At 37.1% G+C, this 24,965-nt stretch overlaps 4 protein-coding genes across 6 annotated transcripts; 3 read left to right on the top strand and 1 right to left on the bottom strand.

The window, feature by feature from the left end:
- The first annotated feature begins 1,561 nt into the window (after positions 1-1,561).
- On the top strand, positions 1,562-2,820 carry LOC126800034 (VQ motif-containing protein 25). Its single transcript, XM_050527322.1, has one exon. The coding sequence runs from the start codon at positions 1,588-1,590 to the stop codon at positions 2,161-2,163; it is 576 nt and encodes a 191-aa protein (XP_050383279.1). The 5' UTR covers positions 1,562-1,587; the 3' UTR covers positions 2,164-2,820.
- A 2,238-nt stretch (positions 2,821-5,058) lies between these two features.
- Positions 5,059-10,972, bottom strand: LOC126800026 (probable plastid-lipid-associated protein 13, chloroplastic). Its single transcript, XM_050527309.1, has 7 exons — positions 10,658-10,972; positions 10,110-10,231; positions 9,946-10,029; positions 9,721-9,817; positions 8,961-9,177; positions 6,473-6,525; positions 5,059-5,319 (listed from the first exon to the last, which is right to left on the bottom strand). The coding sequence occupies exons 1-7, from the start codon at positions 10,937-10,939 to the stop codon at positions 5,224-5,226; spliced, it is 951 nt and encodes a 316-aa protein (XP_050383266.1). The 5' UTR covers positions 10,940-10,972; the 3' UTR covers positions 5,059-5,223.
- Positions 10,973-15,748: 4,776 nt separating this feature from the next.
- On the top strand, positions 15,749-20,834 carry LOC126800016 (DNA polymerase delta small subunit). 3 transcript variants are annotated; one of them, XM_050527293.1, is made up of 15 exons: positions 15,749-15,902; positions 16,040-16,166; positions 16,246-16,352; positions 16,459-16,585; positions 16,810-16,917; positions 17,892-18,007; positions 18,095-18,178; positions 18,410-18,478; positions 18,562-18,633; positions 18,732-18,823; positions 18,943-19,028; positions 19,262-19,363; positions 19,561-19,628; positions 19,848-19,938; positions 20,497-20,834. In XM_050527293.1, the coding sequence occupies exons 1-14, from the start codon at positions 15,846-15,848 to the stop codon at positions 19,899-19,901; spliced, it is 1,269 nt and encodes a 422-aa protein (XP_050383250.1). In that variant the 5' UTR covers positions 15,749-15,845; the 3' UTR covers positions 19,902-19,938; positions 20,497-20,834. The 3 variants fall into 3 exon arrangements, with proteins under 3 accessions (XP_050383250.1, XP_050383249.1, XP_050383248.1); XM_050527292.1 differs by having other exon boundaries at positions 18,901-19,028; positions 19,848-19,908; XM_050527291.1 differs by having other exon boundaries at positions 18,901-19,028.
- Positions 20,835-21,603: 769 nt separating this feature from the next.
- LOC126796932 (uncharacterized) lies at positions 21,604-23,338 on the top strand. The gene is made up of 2 exons (XM_050523646.1): positions 21,604-21,987; positions 23,091-23,338. The coding sequence occupies exons 1-2, from the start codon at positions 21,604-21,606 to the stop codon at positions 23,178-23,180; spliced, it is 474 nt and encodes a 157-aa protein (XP_050379603.1). The 3' UTR covers positions 23,181-23,338.
- The last annotated feature ends 1,627 nt before the right edge of the window (positions 23,339-24,965 follow it).

Raw genomic sequence — 24,965 nt, 5'->3', positions numbered from 1 at the left:
TCCTTCAAAAACTGAATGGATAGATAAGATATCCCATAAGATATATATCAGAATTATGGAAGGTCAGCCATAATATATAAAACTCTTCACAAATTTTAGATTGAAAAAAAGTCTAAGATTTCAAGAGAAGACATGAAGATAAAAACAAGTAATGAGCTAGTACGATCTATCTGATTTTATGTTAGGTATTAATGCAGGTAGTAACTAGTAAGGAAAATTTACAACAAGGTAGCAAATTAAATTATTGTAAAAGTAACAGGATCCGGTAATTTATTGAAGTATTGTTTTGAAACGCGTTATATTAAGTACGACTGTCGTATAACTGTGAAGGATGTAATCTTGTTCACACGGTCAATAGCGACTGTGTAATTCATGTTCAACCATCATTGGATGCAAATCTAAGGGTGAGGAGAATCTTTTTAAAATTGAGTTATTTTATTATCAATCCTTAAATTTACATCTAATAGTAGTTGAACATAAATTTTCCATTATCAGTTATTAACCGTGTGAACGAGACTGGTGAAGGATGAGTGTCTATGACATTTGGTTACTATTCCAACGACACGGCATTTGTGTTAGCACGGATTATTACAGATTTGCCCTTCATCATTGCCTACTATGATTGAATTTTAATGTTTGGAACTCCTAGTGATGGATATTGGGGAGCATGATCTTTCCAATCAATATTCCTCATACTTAACAAAGAGTTAGTAGAGCGTAACATGGATGCTCTGGCAATCTAAGCGTTTACAAAATTAGGCGGTGAATGTACAAAATAAACATTTCTAGTAGGTGGTGATCATCGGAATTTATAAACAAAACTAGATGACTGAAATTCAGACATTAGAATGGCCGCATCACTTAGATAACAAAAATATACAACCAAGTATTTGAACCCGACCTAAATCGCATTTACGTAAATTTTTTAAAGCCACCAAAATCGGAGACGACCATTATCAGATGAAGCTACTCTGAAGCAGCATCTCTCAATTAGAAGTCAAGAAAAGATGTGGGAAGAATATAAGATTCATGCATACTTTCTGATAAGAACTGACTCCATACATTAATGCAAATTGCAACTGGGTGACCCTGTTAATCAATCAACTTCCAAAGTTGAATGGAATTCAAGGCCTCTTCTGGTCAAGAAACATGCTTGTAATTATATACAGGTTCCACAGTACCCACAACCCCAATCCATTCAAAACCACTCTTGTAAGTTTTGCACTAAACAAATAATACACATACCATACGTATAATTATAATCATCAAATACCCATTTGGGTAATGGGGGGGGGGGGGACCAATTTGTTTCCATTTACTTCATTGACAATACATTTTGCCAGACAATCTCTTCAATTTCCCCCCTTTTTAAAATTCTTGTATTCATCATTTTTTTTTTCTGATTTGTCATCCAATTAGTTTAGTAATTAATAGTTAATTAAACATGTAACACCACAACACAACATTAGCCCCTCCCCTTATATAAAGCATCACTTCTCCTGTTCTCCATTCCAGAAACAAATAGATATACACACCAACTTCCCCAAACCCCTAACTCTCTCTCACAATTTCTCTCTCATCAGTCTCATGGAGGAGGTGATGCTGATGAGCAAGAAACAAACTTGGGGAGCAAGAACTCCCAGCCTTTGCTCGAATGCTTTGGCCATTCACAGTGACTCACAAACGATATCAAAACCCAAACCAAAAATCAGAATTATCCACATATTTGCGCCCGAGATCATCAAGACCGACGTGGCCAATTTCCGGGAGCTAGTCCAGAGACTCACCGGAAAGCCATCGGAAAACGACGGCTGGACCAACAAGAAGAAGAGAGTGAAAGGAGGAGTTCCGAGCAGAGGGTTGGAAGCTCATCAGAAAAGTAGTACTACATTCATGGCCGAGGTGAAGAAGATGGAGCTGGGGAGAAGTAACGGAGGCGGCGGTGCTGGGTTCCGGGGGTTGGAGCAGTTTCCGAGATCGGAGAGAGTGATCAAGGAAGAGGAGATGATGTGGAATGCGGAGAACTCAGGTGGGTTTCTGGAGAGGTTTGCAGATTTGGAAGGGTTCATACAAGAGCTTGGTGAATTTCCTCTGCTACCCAATTTGGAGTCTGCTTCAAATTCTCACTTGCTGCATGGTTTTGAAGGCACCCAACTTGAGTAGCTAGCTAGTAGTACCAGTAATTCATCAGAAGAAGAAAGAATGTAATGAATCTTGAAGTCGGATTGTGGTTAATCTCTTGGGTTTTAAATTTGCTATGTAAATACAAGGGTTTAAAGTTGAGCGCGCATATGCTTTTGGGTATTTTCTGGGGTTTGGCAGAGAAGCAGAGAGATATTGCAGTTGGCAATCTCCATTTGGAAGTAAACAAGAAGCAAAAGTGGGTCATCATATTTCATTTTCATCATCCTTTTGCAGTTTTGAAGTGAATAGTGCTGAACCAGGGACTTGTTTCTTTGTTTCTTGGATGATAGCCTTCACCCTGCTTTTTGTTTTGTCTCTAGTTAAAAGGTCTCTCTCACTTTCTCTAGCTATGTCTGTCACAGAGCCATTGGAGAACCACTTTTGCACAACATCGAGCAATTGGGACCTGCAAAACAGTAGCGATGGCTTCCCCTGCAAATTTGATGCAAGTTTCTTTTTTTTTTCATTTGTTTTGATTTATAAGTACACAAGGCTGTCTGTTCTCATTTTTATTATCGTGTTGGCATGAAAAATCAGATGCACGACTCCAAATTCAGGAGCTACTGTTGAGAAACTTCCATGATTTGTTCTTGTATTGAACACAATATTGCAATACACACTTGCTTATCAGAAGAAAAAATATATCAACTTCTGCCTTATTGTCCACTAATTTAATGATATGAAAAATGGTAGGGGTATGCCACCGCCCGGACACTTGTGTTCGGTGACATATTGATTGATAAACTCCCCAAGCAAGAAGTTCCTCTTACTTAGGACTGCGGGGGGACATGTTGGTGGCACTCCTACTAGCATAGAGCTAGTATGACATGCCACCGAGCATAAACATCACTCTCTAGGCAGATCTACAAGTCAGTATGTGGCTCAATTATGATATCCATAGCGTATTTTGTCATACAAGCTTTCCAATGATAGTCGGAACTCACTAAGACACCACCGGAAAGTCACATTTTCCGGACTCATCAAGATGACTCCATAGTAAGCCTAGAGGGGCACTTGTCTCACATTGAAGAATATGTAAATAAAAGGGGTTTCCTCACCTACAAAAGGGACCCCTCATCTCACTTAGAGGGGGGTGAACCACTACTAGTGGATTCAAGTGGACATAGCCTACCACAAGAGAGGGTCAAGAGAGAGAGGTGAACCACTATACTTCTTGTGTCAAGCTAACCCTCATTAATAAACTAACTAAGTGTATTAGCCTCCATGATAATCTTACATTAACAAAAAGTATTGAAAACCCATAAAAAATGTCCAAGTGAGAAGTAGTGACGATTTAGATGATTTTTGTATATGAATTTTTTTTCCTAATATCAATAGATTTTATCTTCTCAACCATATGTCCATATGTGACTGGAATCAGTGGATGTACGGAAAGGTACACAAAATATACGTATAATTCCAAGTAACATCATGTATGTATATAGGCCGGCCGTAGAGAGGGACCTAGCACTTAGATACTTAAAAGGAATCAGGCCAGAATGGGTATAAAGAGGTAAAAGTCTAAGAGAACACATGACATGAGATTTATTGCAAGAACACTAGACCTAATTTTTTTATAAAATTTATTTTGATACCATGGTGTAATGTAAACCTCTGAATAGTTGATTGAAAAAAAATGTTAAAAATGTAAACCTTTACCCTAATATCCTTACATATAAATATCTTGGAAGTAGGAATACAGAAGCAATGAGCATATCGTCTAGTTGGAACCGTAGTTCTTTCTATTCACCAAGAGCTGTGAATCTGTCGTTTTGAGTTTTGCAGCAGAGGGTTAAAAAGTTGACTAAGAAACAGCCGCGGAAAGTCAACATTAAAATTAAATGTTTATGTGCAACATGGAATATTAATATCTTAAGTGGCATGATTACCCTCTAAATCATTGAACCCTAAATTAAAGATGACAGGTACGACTCAAAGTCTCGAACCACCATTACTGCAACTATGATGCTAAAATACCGCACATCTGTTGGTCTATAACGACCGTATACCAAGAGTCAAGCCTTCAGAAGACAACGATTGATACCAGAATCAGATTGGAGTTCCCTTATGCACATCGGTACACGAAACTATTGCATACAGCCATCGCATACTCTCAGAAACGCTAGCATGTCAGAGACTGAATGCCAAACGGAGGATCAGTGGTAGCAGGACATCGAAAAACAGACACAATTTTTCACTTGATACCAAACACGAAATGCTATATCAAACCTTCTTTCATGACTAATGATATCAGAACTTTGAGAACAGCTAACTTCCAGTAAAACAACCATTACTCTAAAGAAATTGATTGGCAAATAAATGTTAACGCTTCAAAATGAAACGAAAGGAGTTGAGATTGTTTATTTGTGTCAAGGCTATGGAATATGCACTCCATAAGCTTCAGATGGCCTATCACATACATATATCGGAAGTGCAAGAGGATTAATATGGAGTAAGAAAGGGTTTTTCGACATGCGGTAAGGAATCGGAAAACCAATATAAAAAATAAAACTGTTGAAAATATTTAGATGTCCTTCCAGGTGATGTAAAGGCAAAAGCTTGTGAGGCGGCAAGAAACGAAACCAGTAAGACAGCAGAAGAAAGCACATTATAATGTCAATCAGCGTGGGTGCAATATAGTCAAGCTTGTTCACACTTCACACCAAACCTTGATATTCAAAGAGTCCCCTTGTTCTTATCCAGTAAATCTCTAGATTATAATTAAGAGCAAATACATAATTAAAATCTTTAAGAGAGCTACAAACAACACTCAATCTTGGTCAGTTGACTAGAATTTTTACTGAGATGGAACATCTCACACAGCTGGTTATTTTTTTGTTATTAAAATTTTCTTTGGTGATTACTTGGGGCTATTTGGTTTTTTCCCCATCATCAATTACTAACAAAAATTAGCAAGATATCAAGGAAAATTAGAAGAAGAGCAAAATCTTATTCAGAAAGAAGGATGAAATGTAACTATCATTTGAAAGTGAACTCTACAAAATAGAAAAAGTGTAGTTCCCATACATAAAAGCACCTTTAGCTCTCATACTCCGGGACGGTTTCTGCCAGTGGAGATGAGGGTAAATCTAATCTTGTCAGTATTTCAGGAACTCCAGCAGCATCTCTTATAATCTGTATTAAAGTTAGAAGCAAAATTCAGAACCTGCTAATGTATTAAAATGTGCAGTCATTTCAATATTTAAAATTCAATGTCATCTTGTCATGTCCATCACAGAATAATATCTTGCCACTTCCATTTATAAGAACCTACAGCTGAAAGACACAACATCCCTGCTTTGTACTAAAAGAACTGGTGCCTCCACAGTATATTGTATAACGAGTGAAAGCATAATATTATTGAAAATTGGATGAAGCAGATGATTCAAGAATGATATGTCTAAGGTTTGACCTCTCATAAAACTCTGCAAAGATTTGTAGGAAAAGTGTGCATCTCTTGGGGTAGACCAAAGTCTTAGAATCTTGCTGTGCTAAGCAAGATTGATTAAGAGCAATAGATAGTGGTCATTATAAAAATTCCACCGCCCAGAAAGAAAATGAATAGTGAAGAGAGTTAGGATTGACATAGTGGTATAGCATCTACATATTCGACTGCCAAGTTCTTGCTAAACTACATTTAAATTCAAAGGTTACGCAAAAGTCCAAGGGCAGGGAGTAAATGCTTATTTTATCTATTATTAAAGCTAAGACAATTGTAAAAACAAGCAAAAAGCTCAGCATGGCATTACCATTGACTTTTTGTGAATATTCTATCATGCAAAGTCAGAGTTATCTAGGAAAAACAATATCTAAACTCATCTGACAGTTTTAAGATGAAACTATAATGCATCAGGTATGAGTCTAACCCTCTATAAGAAAGTATCGAAGGCATTTTCAGACCAGTTTACTCAAACAAATTACCAAAGTCTCAATAATTTCCCCACAAGAGGAATGGACTATCCTGATTGAAGATCCACAACGAAATTTTTCCATGAAAAAAACAAAAGAAATGTTTTTATCTGCATCTACAAAATAAAGTCATCAACAAAAAATTTAAACCAATATTTGTCATTAAAAAATAAATAAAACCCCGACTGTAAGTTCCCCAAAGTTTGGTAGGGAAGTCTTACGGTATACATTAATTATTTTCTATGCACATATCCATTTCTGCTAACCATCAATAAGATCACCAAAACAATTGTAATGTTTTTCTTTTGGTCTGAGAAACACATGTAATGTTTAAATATTTAAACTAAACCACAAAAATACTAAGCAGTAGAATACCTACCAGTATCTCCATATCAAGATAGGAAATCATGAAGAGTCTCTCGAAAGCTCCAGCTGCAGGCACAAAGTAGAGCTTAGCATAATGCAGTGAAAGATAGGTAATAATAGACTAAATTAACATAAAAATAGATTATGAAAGGTTAACTTGGAATATTTTATCATGTACAATGGAGCATCAGCAGGGACTGCAAGTGACATAAATAATTGACACAAAATAATCCAAATAGTTGAACAAAGAGAAGTACACTTGGCATGGATTTATTATTAGAACCAGGTGATAGTGGCAAATATGAAATGAAATCAGTAAACAAAAGTTTTTTTTATCCCTCCTGTATAAGATTGAATGAAGCTTTCTATAGAATGTCATAACTTAAGATGGCATTGCAAAAAGCTGTTACAAGATGACAACACCACATCTGCCCACGCCCACACCAACACCCACACCCGGACCCACCCCAAATAAATCATACATTCAATAAATTCGTCATTTGATATGTGAGGATGCATCTGAATGTCATAATGCTCTTATATATATATAGAAACTAAAACAGTATCAAACTTTTATTTATTTATTTAAAGAAACAGATTTTTATTGAAACAAAAAGCAAAGGATAAGGAGACGGACAAGGAGTCCGCTTTAAATAACTAAAGAAGGCGGTTAAGGCTAAAGGCTTAGCAGATCATGTATTAATGCTAAATCAAAGCTTGGGGACACTACAGCTGCTTGTCAGCTAATAATAGAAGAAAAAATATAATCCTTAAATTCCTTAAAAGTAGTAGGAGCCCAGAACAGCAAAGGATTCTTGACTGATTCCCTTTACCAAAAGCTACAAAATTTTCTTTTTAGCAAATCCACTACTTTCTAATGGAGTTGTCCTGGATCCTCTAAAAAAGGAGTTGTCCCGTCCACTCTTGCCTCCCTAAATAACCTCCTTCCATAAGAAATTAGCTATTTCACAATGCACAAGCACATGATCAGATCATTCCCCCTGAGCTTTGCATAAAATGCACCAATAAGAAATTAACAACATTGTGCTCTTCTCCTTTGAAGAACATTACATGTATACGTTCTCAATCTCTTGGTCTAGTTAACTATCATCGAGGACAGGTCCTCAATCTTTTATCATTTAAATTTCAATCTCTTGGTCTAGTTAAACCATCAGAGGCACACAGTAACTCCTACCCAAAGACTACTTATTGGGGGAGAGAGAGTAACATGGGATGGCAGGACTTGGTGGTTTTAACTTCTAAGATGATTACTAAATGACTATGACATGAGGGATAGTTGGCTAAAGCCTAAACAGCAACGTGGATAATCAGATGACCTTTTAATATTCCCAATCAGCGGGACAATCTCATAGATAGACAAAACTATTTTGAGGAATCATAATATTATCTATCATTGTTAATGTTCTTATCAATAATTGTGCCCCATAAGAAGTTCCACCAATTATCTCCAACACATTTACAAAAGAATGGGGAATTAGGGAAGGGAAAGATGCACATTCATTTTTCAAGAAAAGCAACTGTTATAGCTCTGTTAATTTCCCCAACCTGTAATTTAATTAATAGTAGACAATTGGAAAGGGAGTTATTGTAAAAGGAATATATTCTGACTTTTATAATCATCTGTATTTTCATAAATTCATAGCAACATAGCAAGGATATAATATTTAACCAAGTCTTTAGCAGTATTTCCAGAAGATCATGACTGGCATTGGCCTTATGCAGACGGAGATCACAAGCAGCACAAGGACAAAAGGTTCTTTAACCTTTTCTGCGGCATAAGAACTCAAAACAATTTGTACCCTAATTAGTAGTAGTATATTCCACCACATATAACCTAACTTCAAAAAAAAAAACAGAGCATATAACCTATGTAGCACCGCCACCAACACGGTGCGACACTGCGACACGGCAAATTAAAAAAACCTAGATACCGACACGACGTCGACACGGCAATTTATATATAATTCAATATATTTATTAATGCATAAAAGAAATATATAACACATGAAATAATGCATAAGGGATTTAAGTTCATTTCATTGCATAACAATTCAAAAGAAATAAATTTAAGGAAAGAAGAAAGGAACGATGGGGCTGAAACAAACTTTGGGTTAATTCTGTTTTGTTTTATGTTTTTTTATCTAAAATGATGATGTGGCGTGTCGGTCAAAGTATCAGGGAAGTGTCGGAAAAGTCAATATTACTGACACGCCATGTGGCGTGTCAGGGAAGTGTCGGACACTCCGACACTCCAGCCTTAGAAGTGTCGGTGCTACATAGCATATAACAAACATGAAAGGAATTTCTTAGAGTTGAGATTAATTCCCAAGTTTCACTTTTCCGAAATTTTGTAAATTTTGTTAGTACGTAGAACCCGATAACAACAGAGAAAATACTATGCTGACATTACATTTGGATTAGATATATCATTGTGCAATTAGGATAACAAAATAAAGGGACAAGAAGAATATCAAACTCACTCAAAGGAACTCTCAGTCCACTGGAAAAAGCATCCTTAATTGGAACAGGAAGCTGTTGCACTGTGTTTACTGCCTGACCAAGTGCACCTTTTAGCTGTTCCGGTAATGTTTCTTCGATAACTGTTGGTGTTTCAAGAAGCCCCTCAACATATTCCTCTTTCATTCTAACTGGTCCCTCCACAGACAACTTCGTTGACAGAGAAAATTTGCTTTCTATCTGCAACAAATCAGAAAGTGCTCAGTGTAAATGTTCACATAAGTTTTATTCGTCAAACTTAAACAGAACAGACATACAAACAGTGATGTCTAAATAATATGTAACATCATGCCTAAATAGACATTGCAACATAGGTATTGACTATCAGTCATATCACCAAAATTATTCTCCCTCTCTCGCAAAACTTAAAATTAAACACCAATAATTGTAAAGACCAAACATAGATAATTGCTCAACTTCCTAAGAGTCTATGAAAAAGGACGAAGACATGATGCAAATATGCAATTTCTTTTCAAAACAGATTGATGTTGTGATACTGTAATTCAATCACTTGGACAAGGAAGCCAAAGATCTAATGCAAACAGGACCAACTCTAGAGCCTAATATATGAGTTTCTGACCCAGCCAAGTTTGGTATCCAGTATAAATCATGCTAGAGCTGTGAATATAGATGTGATTTCGCAGACTAAGATTAATTGAATACAACAATCATGCTAGTGTACTTCTTTATCTATATGTATTTTTTACAGAAAAAATGTGATACCGAGTTCAATATTTTCATGTTTGCTGTAATCTTTGCATTCCCGTCCTTGATGAGTACGTCCATTTTTGACAAACTGGCCAATGTTGAAGGAAATCTCCTGTAGAGAGAGAGGCATTTCCTCGATAATAAGCTAGTTCTAATATCAAATAACTGAAGACAAGTAAACCTTTTGCAACCTACATTAATCAACTTCATATATGACATGACATAAAAAAAAACACTTACTCAAATAGAAACCTAGCAGCAAATAGACCTGGGCTTCCAGACCCAAACCACTCAAAGTTCCATCGTCCTTCCAAAAAGGGTGACCTGGGAAGCTGAACGAACAAGTGAACAAGTCATCCAAAGCACAGAAATACGGCAATGCTTCATTTAAGACGGTAGCTTACGTTGTAGGGCGCGGTGTCGGATTGACCCTCTCCAAAGCAGTAATCCTCTCATTGACATCAATCCGCTGCATGTCTGTCGTGTTTCCACTGACTAAAGCCTCAAATCCCCCAGCATCCTTAAACTGAAACAAAACATTCCAACATTCAATTGTAATGATCAGATGAAAATTTTGAGTTACCAAAACAATCTTTTTTAATAATAATAATAATAATAATAATAATAATAATAATAATAACTATAATACATTACTAGTCCAACACTATGTAAAGATGGATACTGCTGAATGGAGCTCAATATTTGAGCACAACTGCATCAATTCGAATTTCAAAGCTCATTATAGAGTTTAAAATTGTACTTAGCAGCATAATCTGAACAACCAAAACCTACCTCACATTTGATCATATATATATTACTAAGGTTGAAAAGTATGAACCTAATTAAGGCAGCTACCTGAGCTAAGTGAACGTAATTAAGCATATTAAAATCCAACAAATTATGAGCTAATTAGGTTGAAATCAATTCAAGAATCGAAAATGTTAATACTCACGGCGAGAAGAAGTGATTCTTTAGCGGAGAGCCGCTCCATTTCCTTAGCATAAGCCGCCGGAGCTCCCGGCACGGTCTGCTGAACCATCGCTCGGACGAGGGACCTCCGGGGACTCCGCCTCCGGTCGCCGGGGAGTTTCCGGCCGGACTGCGGCCACCTGGCGATGGAGACCAGTGAAGTAGACGCGGCCGAAGAGAGAGAGGATGAGGAGGAAGACGACGAAGACGAGCAGCAGGAGCCGATCGCCGAAATCGCAGAGAGGTGGCTCTGTAAGGTCGCCATGGGAAAATGTGGACTGGAGATTTTGGAGGAGAAAGAGGGAATGAAAGATGTGTGGGTGGTGCTTCAAGGGTATTTTCGTCTTTGAGCCACCACCTTAGTTGCGTCCACATGCTTTTATGCGAGAGTGAGACCATTGTTTGGTGTGTGGTATTGAATGTGTGACATGTAGAAGGTATACACAACTATAAATTGTGGTGTATTTCATTCATATTGAGGCATTAAGCCACGTGGGTTACACTTTTCCTCATCAAAAATAAAAGAAAGTCTGCAATTAATTGGAGGTCTACAATGAAATGAAGGGCCAATTTGACACAACTTTTATATCTTTTTTTGGAGCTGTTTTAGTTTTTGAAAGCAATTGATGATGTTTGGTAAACTTTTCTAAAGATATTTTTGACTCAAATTGATTTTGGCAACAGTTGAAATTGAAAAACTAGGAGAGGGTAACTTTTGAAAGTGGCTTTTGACAAAAACACCGAGCTACAGTGTTTTTAATGAAATTTTATGGGCAACCCATTTTGTCCTTAATCTTTCATAAATATTACATGCCCATAAATTGGGTTTTATTTAATTATGGTGGATAAATATTTTTGTGTAATATTCTGGATGAATTTTGTTGAAAATTTAAGTGTTTTAACATAAAATTTTTATTTGGTTCAAACAATGTATAACCAAAACAATTGCAATAATTATACTAACAATTGGAATACCCTATAATGTATAATTCATATAATTAATATACACATTAAAAGTTGAATGAATCATTTTGTCCATTTTAATAACACTTTAAACATTTATTAACATTTTGGTAATTATACATACTAAAAGCTCTTTTTGTTTACAACTTACCAAACACAAATAATAATTTTTTTGCTCTCATAGCACTTTCCAAAACAGTTTACTAAACGCTTTAACAACTTTCTCTCAGAGCATCCGCACCGGCGAGCAGTGGAGGAGCTGGTGCTCGAGCAGCGACGGGGATCGATCAGTTTACTCGAGCAAACCGATTTTCAATCTCGCACCGGACGAGAGGTGCTCGCCCAGTCAACCGAAACGGTTTGCTCGCCCCTCCACTCGAGCAAAGTTTGCTCCTGCGATTGCTCGACCGCCTGGTGGAGCCCACGACCGTGGGCGACGTTAAGCGCGGGGCAATTTTTTTTTCTGTCACGCGCCAGTAAAAGATTAAAAAAATTTAACGAGCCAATGAATGGCGGACACGTGGCTTACCGAATGGGCCAACGGTATAATAGATCTGGGCCTTCCATTTTGAATCAGAAAATTTCAATCTAACGGTCAGAATTAATAGGCAACGGTTACTATTTGATCAGAACTGATATAAACTCAAAAAATAGTTAAAAATTCCAAAATTTTCAAAACTCTCCCAAAAATGTACCTATAAATACTACTTCAATATTTGATCAACTCACACCAATTTGTGCACAGTAAATTTCACATCTTCCTCCATCTCATCTCTCATTTTGTTTAGCATTTTTTTCCAAAATAATAGGCACCCATTGGCTTCCTTCCAAATATTTACAAATGTGCATTTCTTTTGTCCGTCATAGTATTGATGAATATGACGGTAACAAACAAAAAAGGGATAAATTGTGGGAGACAATTCATGCCGATTATATGCAAAATTGGGTGCTAGCACCTGGTGAAAAACCTCTGAAAGAGCCGAGGACCCGAATCGCGCTCGCTTCTCACTACAACAAGTTCAAGCTACTCTTGCAAAAATGTGGCGAATGTTTGGCGGCGTTAAGACAACGTATAGTTAGCGGCACTTCGCTAATGAACGAAGTAAGTACATTGTTTTATCATATATTATAATTTTTATTTGATTATATGAATTATATTATCTAATTTATTTAAATATGTAGCATTGTTTACATTATTTGTTTTAATATATCTAATTTTTTACATTATTTGTTTTATCTAATTTGTTTAAATATGTAGCATTATTTACATTATTTGTTTTAATATATCTAATTTGTTACATTATTTATTTTATCCAATTTATTTTAATTATGTAATTAAATATGTACTTAATATAAGCTTTTTACATCAAAAACGACAACCTCAATCATGTTATTATAATGTCAAGAAGAAAAAGTTTACACACTTTGAATGTTAGGAAATAGTTAAAGATCATCCATCTTTCGTTGCGGTGCTACCTACTATTTCATCTCCATATGCAAGTAGTTACCATGGTACTCTTTCCACAACTGAATCATCTCCAACCATCAATTTGGATGACGACCAATTGAATGAGACACCTCAAAGCAACACGGCAGCTCTATCGAGTCTACCTAGACCAATGGGAACCAAGGCGGCAAAGGAAGCTAGGCGCCAAAAGAAACATGGTAAGACTCCTATTCAGCAACGAGTGGAGGTTTTGCATACCATTGCAAGTGACCAAGCATAATGGCATACCAAGAGGCTAGCCCATAATGAAAGTGAGCTTAATTATTATGCGGAGTACATAGACATTCAAAAGTGGAAAGAAGCAAGGGCGGAAGAAGAGTTACGATTGAAGAAACAAGAGAATGACACAAGGATCATGACAATGGATTTGGATTTACCAAGAGGAAACTAGCAATCCTTAATGAAGGAGAAGTTAGTCAAGATCAACCTACCGATGAAACATATTCGGATTGTTATCACCCAAGTCGCGTGCTATTTCCATAATAGTTATAGTATTGTACTAAAAATAAATCTGGGCTTGACTCGTCATTTTATGTAATTTAAATTTTTCAAGAAATAAAATGTAATTTATTTATTAAGTTGAAATTGAAATACACATTAAATTAAAACACATACTGAAATTAAACACAAACTTAATAAATTGAACACAAGCATCATGAAAACACACAATAAAAACATATTTAAAGTATTTAACTGGTTTCCACCCTCCAAATGTGTTTCACCAAGTCTCTCTGGAGCTCTCGATGGATGTAAGCGGATTCGAGATCGGCAACACGGTCGTGAAACCGTTGTATATTAGCTCTATCTCTACTGATTGGCTAAAAAATAACTCGATTCCCTTGTGCATTCACCGACCCATCATAAACCCGGAAAGCCCTCGATGAGTTTTACAAGTCTTCTTCTTCTTCTTCCTCATCCTCGTCATCCACATACTCTTCCTCAACAATCATATCATGCAATATAATGCAAGCTAACATGATGGTAGTCATTACCGATTTGTGGTGCAATGTACAACTATGACATATAATTGCCCATCGAGATTGTAAGATGCCAAATGCCCTCTCCACATCTTTCCGGTATGCCTCTTGTTTCTTTGCGAAGAACTTATCTTGCGGCGTATGGGGATTGGAAATTGTTTTGACAAATGTAGAGTACCTTGGATATATTCCGTCAGCCAAATAATAAGCTGTAGTGTACCCGTGGACTTCGTAGACGACAGTTGGGCCTCTTCTGGCAAGGATCTCTGAGAACACATTCGATAGGTGGAGCACATTAATGTCATTTTTAGCTCTAGGACACTACCTCTAGGATAACTGTTGGGCGACCCTTTCACCCCGAGTATGCCCCTTGATAGGCGGTTGGGCAGTTCTTCCACTCCCAGTGCATGCAGTTGATGCTTCCAATCATACCTGGAAAACCTCGGCGTTCACCTTTAGCTAGTAGTCGCGTGAGGTCTGCCGGTGTTGGACTGCGGAGGTATCTTGGACCATAGAGATGAACCACTTGGCTGTAAAACTACTTCATAGATTCCAGGGTAGTCGATTCACCCATCATTGTAATTTCAGTACATTGATTTGCGGCTGACCCGTACGCTAGCATTCGTAGAGCCCCGGTCATCTTTTGTTGGGGAAGTAGCCCTAGCAAACCAGTGTCGTCTTCTCTTTGATGCCAAGACATGTCGTGGTTGCAGAGGTCCGTCATGATAATGTTGAATCGATCTCTGCTCATCCTGTACCTCCGGCGAAAGTCTTGAGCATCAAAGATTAGATGTTCGATGAAGTAATCTTCCATGAGATTGCGTCCCCTAGATAGCCTATGACGTGGCTTATTCGGTTTTTTTACCGCAACGTGAACCGCTTGGTCGTGTTGATTCATCATCATGTTGTGCTTCCGCCATGACCACCTGATTCACGAATGATTGCTCCATATCGTCATCCTCTTCTTGTTTACGTTGTCTCCGCCTGAAAAAATTGTGGAAGCTGAAATGGTTCATCAGAGTGATGAACAAGAAAATGTTGCTAAGTGTTTAGATTGAATGATAAGTTATATGCTCGGATTCTTCATAATAGTGTGAGTATATAATGAGTGATATTAGACGTTTTATAGGAAATTGGTCGAAAATCTTACCAGAAATCTGGTCCAATTATTTTGCCGACATTGACACGTGTCAATTCTCTACTAGTCGAAAATCTTATCGGAAATCTTCTCCAATTATTTTACCGACAATGACACGTGGCAATGATACATGTCAATTATATATTAGTCAAAAATCTTATCGGAAATTTTGGATAATATCGAGTCAATAATGACACGTGGCACATTATTATTTGTTGTAAATATATCTGGTAAAAAAATTAATCATTTCACAACAAGACAAAATTGAATTGCTCAAGTAAATTGTAAATCGGTGTGTGAAAAAATCAATTTGCTTGATTGCTTCTGGGACCACCTTTTACTTGAGCAAAACCATTTTATTGGTGCGAATGCTCTCAGACAGTCGAGCAGAGATGCGGGGTATCGAACCCTGTACCTTTCGCATGCAAAGCGAGCGCTCTACCATGTGAGCTACATCCCCTGCAAATTCTTGGCACAGTAATCGGGGATTTTAATCAGCTGCTTCCTTTGTGTTCTCAATTTATACAAAGCCCTAGTGAGCCTGCTGGAGTGAAATTGACCGGCTGCTTCTCTTTGGTTTCCCGCCATGGAAATCGATTCGGAGATAAACCTCCACCGTAAACAAGCCTCCTACATCTCACAGGTCCCCCCTTCTCTCTCTCTCTCTCGCTTGTTTTCTTTACTAGTAGAGCTCTCACTCAAAATCTCAAGTCTAATTGTATCCTAGGGTTTCGACGCAACAGTTCCTCAATTGTAATCAAACTCAATTTTGCGGTGCAGGACGAGAAATTCGTGATGAAAGAGGTGTACCGTGGGCAGCAGTACAGCCAAATCTACTTTGCTCGTCTCCATCTGATGAGGACGCTCCTCTACTCCCTCCTCCCCAATTGGAAGCCCCATCTTCCAGGTTCTCTTTTCCTCTACTTTTATCGCCGATTCGATTAAATTGTAGCCTCACACGTCTATGTATTGTGTATGTGTTGCAGTTACCACAATTTTGGGACTGGAGGAAGCCAAGGAATGCACCATTGTTGGGACACTCTACAAGCACATGAAGCTCAAGCCTTCCATTCTCGACGAGTACTCTAAGACGGTCGGCGTTACTTGTTTCAATTCTCTGAGTTTGTTTTGTCATGTGCTTTCTTTTTATCGACTAGTTGATTTAGTTGTTGTCTGCTGTTGTGTTTTTTGTTTGATAGAGATCTGCAGTGCCGCTTGTCAAGCCGCGTAATTTCGTGCACGCTGATGATTATTTGGTTTTGGAAGATGAGAGTGGAAGGATTAAGCTTGCCGGGAGCGTGCTTTCGCCTTCTGTGTATGTAACAGGTATCTTGTTTTGCCTGTGGTGGTTTAACTCACGATTGATTTCTTCAGACTTTTAAGTTTCAGTCTTATATGACGCGTCCTTCAGAAGTACTTACTAGTTGATAGCATGTTTGTGACATTAATTTAAACCGCTTAGTTTGATCTGGTAGAGTATGTTTGCTCAACATAATATTGCAAAATCACTTGGTTTTAAGCATGCTCATTTTACTTTAACATGGTGATAGGGAATATTGTTGCATTGCACGGGAAAGAGACTGATGAAGGTGAATTCGTAGTACTAGATGTTCTTGAACCTGGCTTATCGCCCCAGATTGAATTGCCACTTAAATCAAGTATGATGCTATTACATCTCTTATCATTTCTTTGTGTTTTACATTTGCTCTTCAAGATTCCATCTTGTGCTGTATATATCAAGGGTCTATTTACTTTTGGATTGAACCAGTTAATCTAGTTGATAAAATAAACTGTAAACTTTTATTGAGCTAGATTTATGTAAACCACTAGAGTTATGATTTAGGTGATTAGTGTAATCCTCACTATCAATATCAAATAAATGAACAATCAGTGAATACAAACATTGATGAACAGGTATAAATACACAGTTACATGCCCCAATTTCACTTTACGATTCAATTATCCAGTTTTAAATGATAGAGTAGATTCTTTAGCTAAAGGTCGAACTGTGCAAACTCTGTTTGATAGTATGCACTACGCTTAATATATTGGAAGTTAAAGTAGCAGGAAATGCTAACTGAACCTGTCAGTGTCAATTCAAAACTCTTGGCTTTGGTACTTTTGAAAATTTCTTCACTTTTTCTCAATTTTGATACAGTAACAATCTTAAGAAAAGGACAACTTCATTCCAGTCCTCTATTTCAATGGATTATCCAGTTTTAAATGATAGAGTAGATTCTTTAGCTAAAGGTCGAATTGTGCAAACTCTGTTTGATAGTATGCACTACGCTTAATATATTGGAAGTTAAAGTAGCAGCAAATGCTAACTGAACCTATCAGTATCAATTCAAAACTCTTGGCTTTGGTACTTTTGAAATTTTCTTCACTTTTTCTCAATTTTGATACAGTAACAATCTTAAGAAAAGGACAACTTCATTCCAGTCCTCTTTTTCAATGGTTTTTATGCTCTAGTATCGTACATGGCTGGAAAATGTTCTTGTGTTGATCTCATCTTTATAATTATGTTACCTTTTTCATATTTCGTGCGTAGTGTATAAGCTCTAGCATTTTGGACTAATTCCTTTGCCCCATTTTTTTTCCAATTGTTTATCTTTAATTTGTTCACATGCAGGAGAAGATAAGTATGTTGTTTTTGTGTCCGGGCTTCATGTTGGAAGCAGCTCTGCGAATCCTCTCTTATTTCAGCTTCTTGTTGATCATATAACAGGACATTTAGGAGATGAGAAGGTGCATGTCTTTTGTCCTTTAAAGATCATGCTGCTCATTATGTTCCGCATTAATTCTTACATATTATTGTTTTGGTACATTGGACAGGAACAAAACCTTGCATCGCAAATAGTTCATGTTGTAGTTGCTGGAAACTCTGTTGAACTTCCTCGTGGGCTTCTTAATGGACAGGTAACACAATTTGATGCTACTGATGGTAAGGTAGAGTGCAACTGTTCAGTGATTGCTTATAAGTGTAGGAGTGGTGAAGTAAGTGATGTGTACTTTAAAAATTTTATCTTCAGAAAAAAAATTGATAATAGAGGGGACAGAGCAATCTCTGTAGTTAGTTTATTAATTGTGATATAGGCTCTTTTCCTGCAAGCAAAATCGGTGAGATGCCAATTTGTTTGTTGTTGGCAGAATTTGGCACCAAAGGATCAAGCTAGGTTGTCGTCACCGATTAAAGAGCTGGATATTATGTTGACTCAGGTTCTTTCGACCACTTTAATTTGTAATAGTTCATCTTTGTTTCCGTCATGAATTTCATTGCTTGATTGACTTCACTTTGCCAGATAGCTGCAGGTGTGCCTTTAGATGTCATGCCGGGTGTAGATGACCCTGCAAATGCATCTTTGCCCCAACAGGTTGGGTGTATGACCTTTAAAATATACTTTTGGTTCATGACTTTTGTTTGCTTCTGAAACCCGCCCCCTCCCCGTTTGTTTTTTTTTTTTCATTTCAGCCTTTGAACAGATGCCTTTTCCCTGGGTCATCAGTTTATAACATGTTTAGATCATGTACTAATCCGCACTCCTTTGATCTTGATGAAATGAGGTACAATATGGGATTGATGTGACCCTCGGTATATTTATGAGGTACCTGTATTGATATAGTGATCTATTGGTTTTCAGATTTGTTGGAACATCAGGTCAAAATATAGATGATCTTGATAGGTATTCAGAAGCAAATGATAAACTTGAATATCTTGAAAGAACATTGAGGTGGAGGCATTTGGCACCCACAGCACCAAACACTCTTGGTATGAGTCATATATTTTTGTGTAGTTTTGGTAGTCATGTGTTTGAGTCAATTTGACATGTTAAGGTTGCTGGTAATCTTGTGATAGGATGAGTTCTCTAATCTGAGACCTATTGCTATTCTTCAGCAAAACAAAAATGGACTTGTTTTTTCCCTTAATCTTCCCATATCATTGTGTTTGAGTTTTTCTGGTGTTATCAAATTCATACTCATGTTGATATTATTTTCTTCCAGAGTGTTATCCCTTCACAGATAGGGATCCCTTCCTGATGGAAAGCTGTCCACATGTGTACTTTGTTGGTAATCAGGATAAATACGGTAGTCGCTTGGTAAAGGGTATATTCTTTCAACTTCTTTGGCTAGAGTATGCTATTTTAATTCACTGGTAGATAAAAGAAATTTTCATGCTGCCAAAACATATTTAATTTCTGTGTATTTTCTATGACTTGATTAGTCTTCAGACCATAAAATAGGACTTGATTAGTCTACAACCTTTCAAATCTTTGAGACTCATCTGCATTCCTAAATTCTAGGATCTGAAGGGCAGATGGTGAGACTCATCTGCATTCCTAAATTCTGTGAGACAGGAGTTGCTGTTGTGGTAAGCCACTGTATCTTTGCCACGTGCTTGAAACTTATAGAATAACAAGTGCTGGCATCAATCTTGATGTCAGACCGGTTTGTCGTGTCTTATGTGTTTTTTGTTTGCCCATTATGATATCTTGATCCATTGTGTGAAGTATAAGCTGAATTAGCTGATAAATTGCAGTTCGGAACTAATCACCAATCATTCTTACGTTGGTGTGTTCTCATTTTGCAGCTAAACATGAGAACCCTTGAATGCCATACACTCAGTTTCGGGACTCAATTCTAATAACTTGGTAAGAAATTCACCAGGTCTACTTAACTTGGTAAGAAACTCAATTCTTCAATAATTCGGTTTCGGTCAATTTTTTAGTTACAGATGATCATGAAGAAAATGTGAAAAGGTCTACGTATATAGTAAATAATAAACATAATCAGCTCTTTCCATGTCGGGTGGGGGTGGAGCACTAATAAAACAAAATTTAACTAATAACTATATGTTAATCTTTTGTCTCAGATGACTCAAATCTTGGTTGACTTGATTTGGAACTTGCAAAACTCTATTAGGTTTGGAATTAATTGTTGAATTCTAACTACAAATGCCATCATACATTTAAAAATATAGGTGTAAGGAGGTCAGCCATTACACTATGCTCATAGTATCCACATTTTTAGCTATGGTATATATAATGGAACTGGATGGTGTGGGTTAGCTATTGTAAATATAACTCAATCTGTATTTGCTTGTGAACATTATATTTTGTTGGATAGATACGTCATTGAAATGAATATTTCTAAGGAATAATGTTTTAAATTTCATATCAAAAGCCACATTGAGCAACTTCTTACCCAATTATTTAACATAAGGAAATATTTAATTTCAGGTTTCCACCTGTTTGAATGGATTTATGTATCGATACATATTCCAACAGAATTTTGTGGAGATCCATTGAAAAGAGAGCCAGATGTCATGACTCTGGAGCCAAATTAGCTTGGTTTTCTTGTTCTCCAAGCAGTTGCTCCCTGAATATCTTATATCACGGCTGTTGGGGTAGTTATTTATGTATTTCTCTAGAATTAGGGAATGTACTCAATGTAGTAATTGAAGATGATGAATTTTCAAAAATTGGATGCAAGTTTCACCTGGTGTAATATGGACTTATGGATATTAGTTATTTAAATCTTCAATTAGCTATGTTTTTAACTGGAGAGTTACCTTCAATCAATCTCTTTGCCATTTATCTTGATTTCGACGTTGCCTGTATGTTGGCGTTTCAAGTATTAGCTATTATTATCAAATCTTTCCCCAAAACTTCTCATTTCAGATGGTCCTTTCTGTAGTCATGTCCGGTAACTGATAACGGATTACTCACTTTAAGTTGCCGGAGTTGGCATCTATAAAGACCATTTGGTAAATGACAGCTAAACCTTGTAACCCAAATTCAACAAAAATGAGTATATTTAGCCAGTATCTACGAGTGAAGGAATGGACTCGACCTCTCATTATGCAAACGACTAGGTAGGTAGCAGTACGAGTCATGGTCACACCGAATGAACCTCTTCAGTGCAAATGTTGATTATTCCGTTCAGGTCAGTTCCTCATTGTATTGTCATTGTTTGTGGAGCCAGAGTTGTGGGCCTTGTTGTCAGTTTCCCTGAAACCCATCCACTGATCCGATCCAGATCCAGGAAGATGGAGTGCAATCTGTGTCAGTGTGAACATGGGGGGAGCCTATTTAAGCATCAGATTATGTCAAATTGGAATTTATGTACTCTAAATATGTATTCCCAAAAATTCACATGACAATCAATCATACACTAACGGCTATATCTCTCTGCCCACCCCCAATTATTCAAACAAATCATATTCCTCTATAACTCCAACGGTCCAATATTTTCCCACTTACCAAAATCACAAACCCCAAAATTCCCAACTCCTATTGCAATTCTCATACTCTCTCAATTCCTCATCATCATCATCAACAATTGTAATGGACCCTCCTACTCCTATTCCTAGTTCTACTAGTGCTGTTGCTGCTACTGCTGCTGCCTCTGCTGGTGTTCAACATGTGACCAAGAGGCGATCAGATGAGCTGCTCAGGAAATTTGCTGATTCTTGCAATGAGGCCGAGGCCTCTGCCAAGAAGAAGGCGATCAGGGCGCTTTCGAAACAAAATAAGAGAAGCCGGAAGAGCGGTGAGTTTGAACAGAGTGAGAGTCTATCAGATGGCAAGAGTGGTAGCTTAGTGGAGAGGAGGTCACTGCTTCCTGTTGTTGCTGGGACTAAGAACAAGGGATTGCTGCTTAGGCAGCTTGGTGTTCATGGCAGATCAAGAGATATCAGGAACAAGTCTCTCTTTGGTACCATCCACAAGGTAACACTTTCATCCTTTCAATTCATGTTTCTCGTACAATTTTTTTTATTAACCCTGAAGATGAATGGCAAACTGGCAGTTGATCTTAGTGGAGTCGTGTAGATTTAACTGCAACCCAATAAGAGAATGAACCATATATTATTATGTTTTACTTCTGTGAAAACACAGTTAGAAGACTCACAGCCAAGTTAAACCAGTTGTCAAAGCCTAATAATAACCACTTGTGAAAAATTGCTACCAACATTAGAATTTCTTGATATTTGTATTGATTCATTTACTTGTATTGGTTTCCACCAACCAACACTAGGACCATATGTGGGGGAATCTTAATGGCCCCGATGTCAGCTATGAGTGTTAATTTAGTGTCTGCAATATTTATGTAGTTCGTTACAGTCCAAAACATACCGCTAAATTAGATTGAAGTCCCAAGAAACAGACGTAAATTACCACCACAATATTGAACTAATAATTTTATTGATCCCTATAATCAACTGTTGGTTATAAATCATCGATCTAGTAGCTGATGAAATAGACTTTTCCGACTAAAAGAAAAATTATGCAGGAGTTGTTTGCAAACATAGGAAGCACTTTTGTAGTGTAAGAATTAGGAAGCACCATTGTGCTTTATATAGAGCAGGGTCCAATAACAGCTACCATCTCCCTCAAAATCTGCAGCCTAGTAGTATAACAAGTGGTACTCACTAAAATACCCTCTCTAACTCTCTTAACTCCATTTCTGCAGCCTTTTCTATTCTTGAAGTTGTCACTAGAGTAATTTGGTCCAATTTGCCAGCTATGCTGTGCCCATCTCTATTTATGTCCACAGAGGAAAAGACAGGAAGCACATAGAAAATGATGTGTATAAAATGTAGTGATGATGAGTTCGATGAGTGATATATTGTTTACAATTGCAAATGGGGAAAGGAAAGACATGAAGCACATAGAAAATGATGTGTATAAAATGTAGTGATGATGAGTTTGATGACTGATATATTGTTTACAATTGCAAATGGGGAAAGGAAAGTCAGCTTATATTGATGTCATAGATTTTTGACATTATGGTTTCTCAACCCTTTTCTTTTTGTTGCATTCATTTTCTGCAGACTTGGAGGAGGACCATTGAAGGGGCTTCAAAGGTTTTCATGGAGAAGCATTATAATAGGCACAGGCGTTTGATAAATGACATTGTTTAGCTCCAAGAACAGTTTTTGACTATGCTATCAGAAAGACATAAACTTCTACTTTAGCAAACCTCAGTTAGTGTGTAAATTTACATTCAATTTCGCGTTCTCATTCTTTTTGCATATTTTTTCCAATACAATCAATCGAATAAAGCTAAATTCTTGCTCTCTCTCAAACCTTCAAGTAGTTTATTTTTATTTTTTTTGAGAATACAAACCCTCAATAAGTTGAATTTTACATGTTGGACTCTAATGAGTATTAAAGTATCATTGCCTCAACCAGTTTAGAACTTTAATTATTTGGGGATGGGGAGCCAACAGTTTATAGATACTCAAAGTGAGCAACATGTATTACCATTACATTAACCTCAAGTCCTCAACTATATTAGCATATAACATATATTCATGTTTTGAAGCATCGTATTACTTACCATGACTTATTCTCAAGCATTAAAGTAATTTCAAAGTACTTGTAAATTGTAATTGATGTGAACATAATATGTCTACTGATCTCAACTCCCTCGATCGAGCTAAACAATCGACTTATATTTACCTAGAAGATAAAATTCAGATGTTTTGAACAAGGTGTGATATATATGGTGGAGAAATGAAGATTGCACAAAATATCAGCAGAAAAGAAATGAGCAAGGGGAAGAAGTCCTACATAGAAATCCAAGGCAGTGGAGACTGGCCAAAATCCCCATGCCAACCTCATATCCATTGTTGTTGGTAGAGCTTTCAACCCACTATGTTGGCCAAATAAAATAAAAGGGAACATCACTCATACATGTGACATTGACCATGGAACCACACTTAAACATCATGCCCCAACCATATCCCACATCTCATCTCATCTCAGTCTGTGAGCAACACTTATCTTTATTACATGGGGTTCAACTGTGCCTCTACCATGAATCCATTTCCTGTTTTGAAATTTGACCTGAAATAATGCTGTGACAGCTGACCCAAGCAAACCCAACCCTGTGAGTGTCTCACATGCCTCGTGTGTCTCCTCCTCGTCCTCCATCTTTCTTCTTTACAATCTTCTTTCTTGGAAAACAACATCCTCCTACCTCTGCATTTCCTTCATCATTTCATATAATCAATCCCACAAAACAATGACAAAGCTGGCTTCTCTTTTCTTCCTGATAAGCTCAGCTCAGCTCTTACATGGTTGAACCTACTCACTCACACGTGGTATATGGGATCTGCTCGAATTAATATATTGCCAACAAGTCTTTATCTTTACAAATAAATAAATCTGCTGCTTTGTTTCTGGCCTTCATTCATTTTCATTTGTATATATAATTGGAGAAGATAAGTTGTAGAGCTTATGCATCATCATCATGAATTCATCATAAGATTCTGAGAAAAGAGACTTGCTTGCACATGGGTGATACCGAAGAGTCTATAAAGACTAATGCTAAAAAGAGGAGGGAAGCTTCATTTCTGGATATATAAAAGCTCGAGGAATATAGGCCATTGCTGTGTCATTGTTTAAGGTCAAGAAAGCAATCTGCCGAATCCCATTTATAATAATACTACCAAGAATAGATCAGGGTTTTGTAATGGGTTTATGCCAAATATGCTTTGTTTAATGATTTTAAGAAAAACAAAGTGTTTTAATTTGAGAAGAAAAAAACAAGAAAGCTAATATCTTTTGAACAGTTTTAATTTCCATCTGTCAACATATTGAAATAAAAAATGGATAGCAGCTAAGTCAAGAAAGATTCATAAGATCAATTTTACGTACCACTCACTTCTACTTGCACTTGTCCATTATTTTCTACATTCTAA

This window comes from Argentina anserina, chromosome 6 (genome assembly GCF_933775445.1).
Source record: "Argentina anserina chromosome 6, drPotAnse1.1, whole genome shotgun sequence".
Taxonomy (NCBI): Eukaryota; Viridiplantae; Streptophyta; class Magnoliopsida; order Rosales; family Rosaceae; genus Argentina; species Argentina anserina.
Note: the sequence above shows the minus strand (reverse complement) of the source record. Positions and strands in the feature narration are given on the sequence as shown.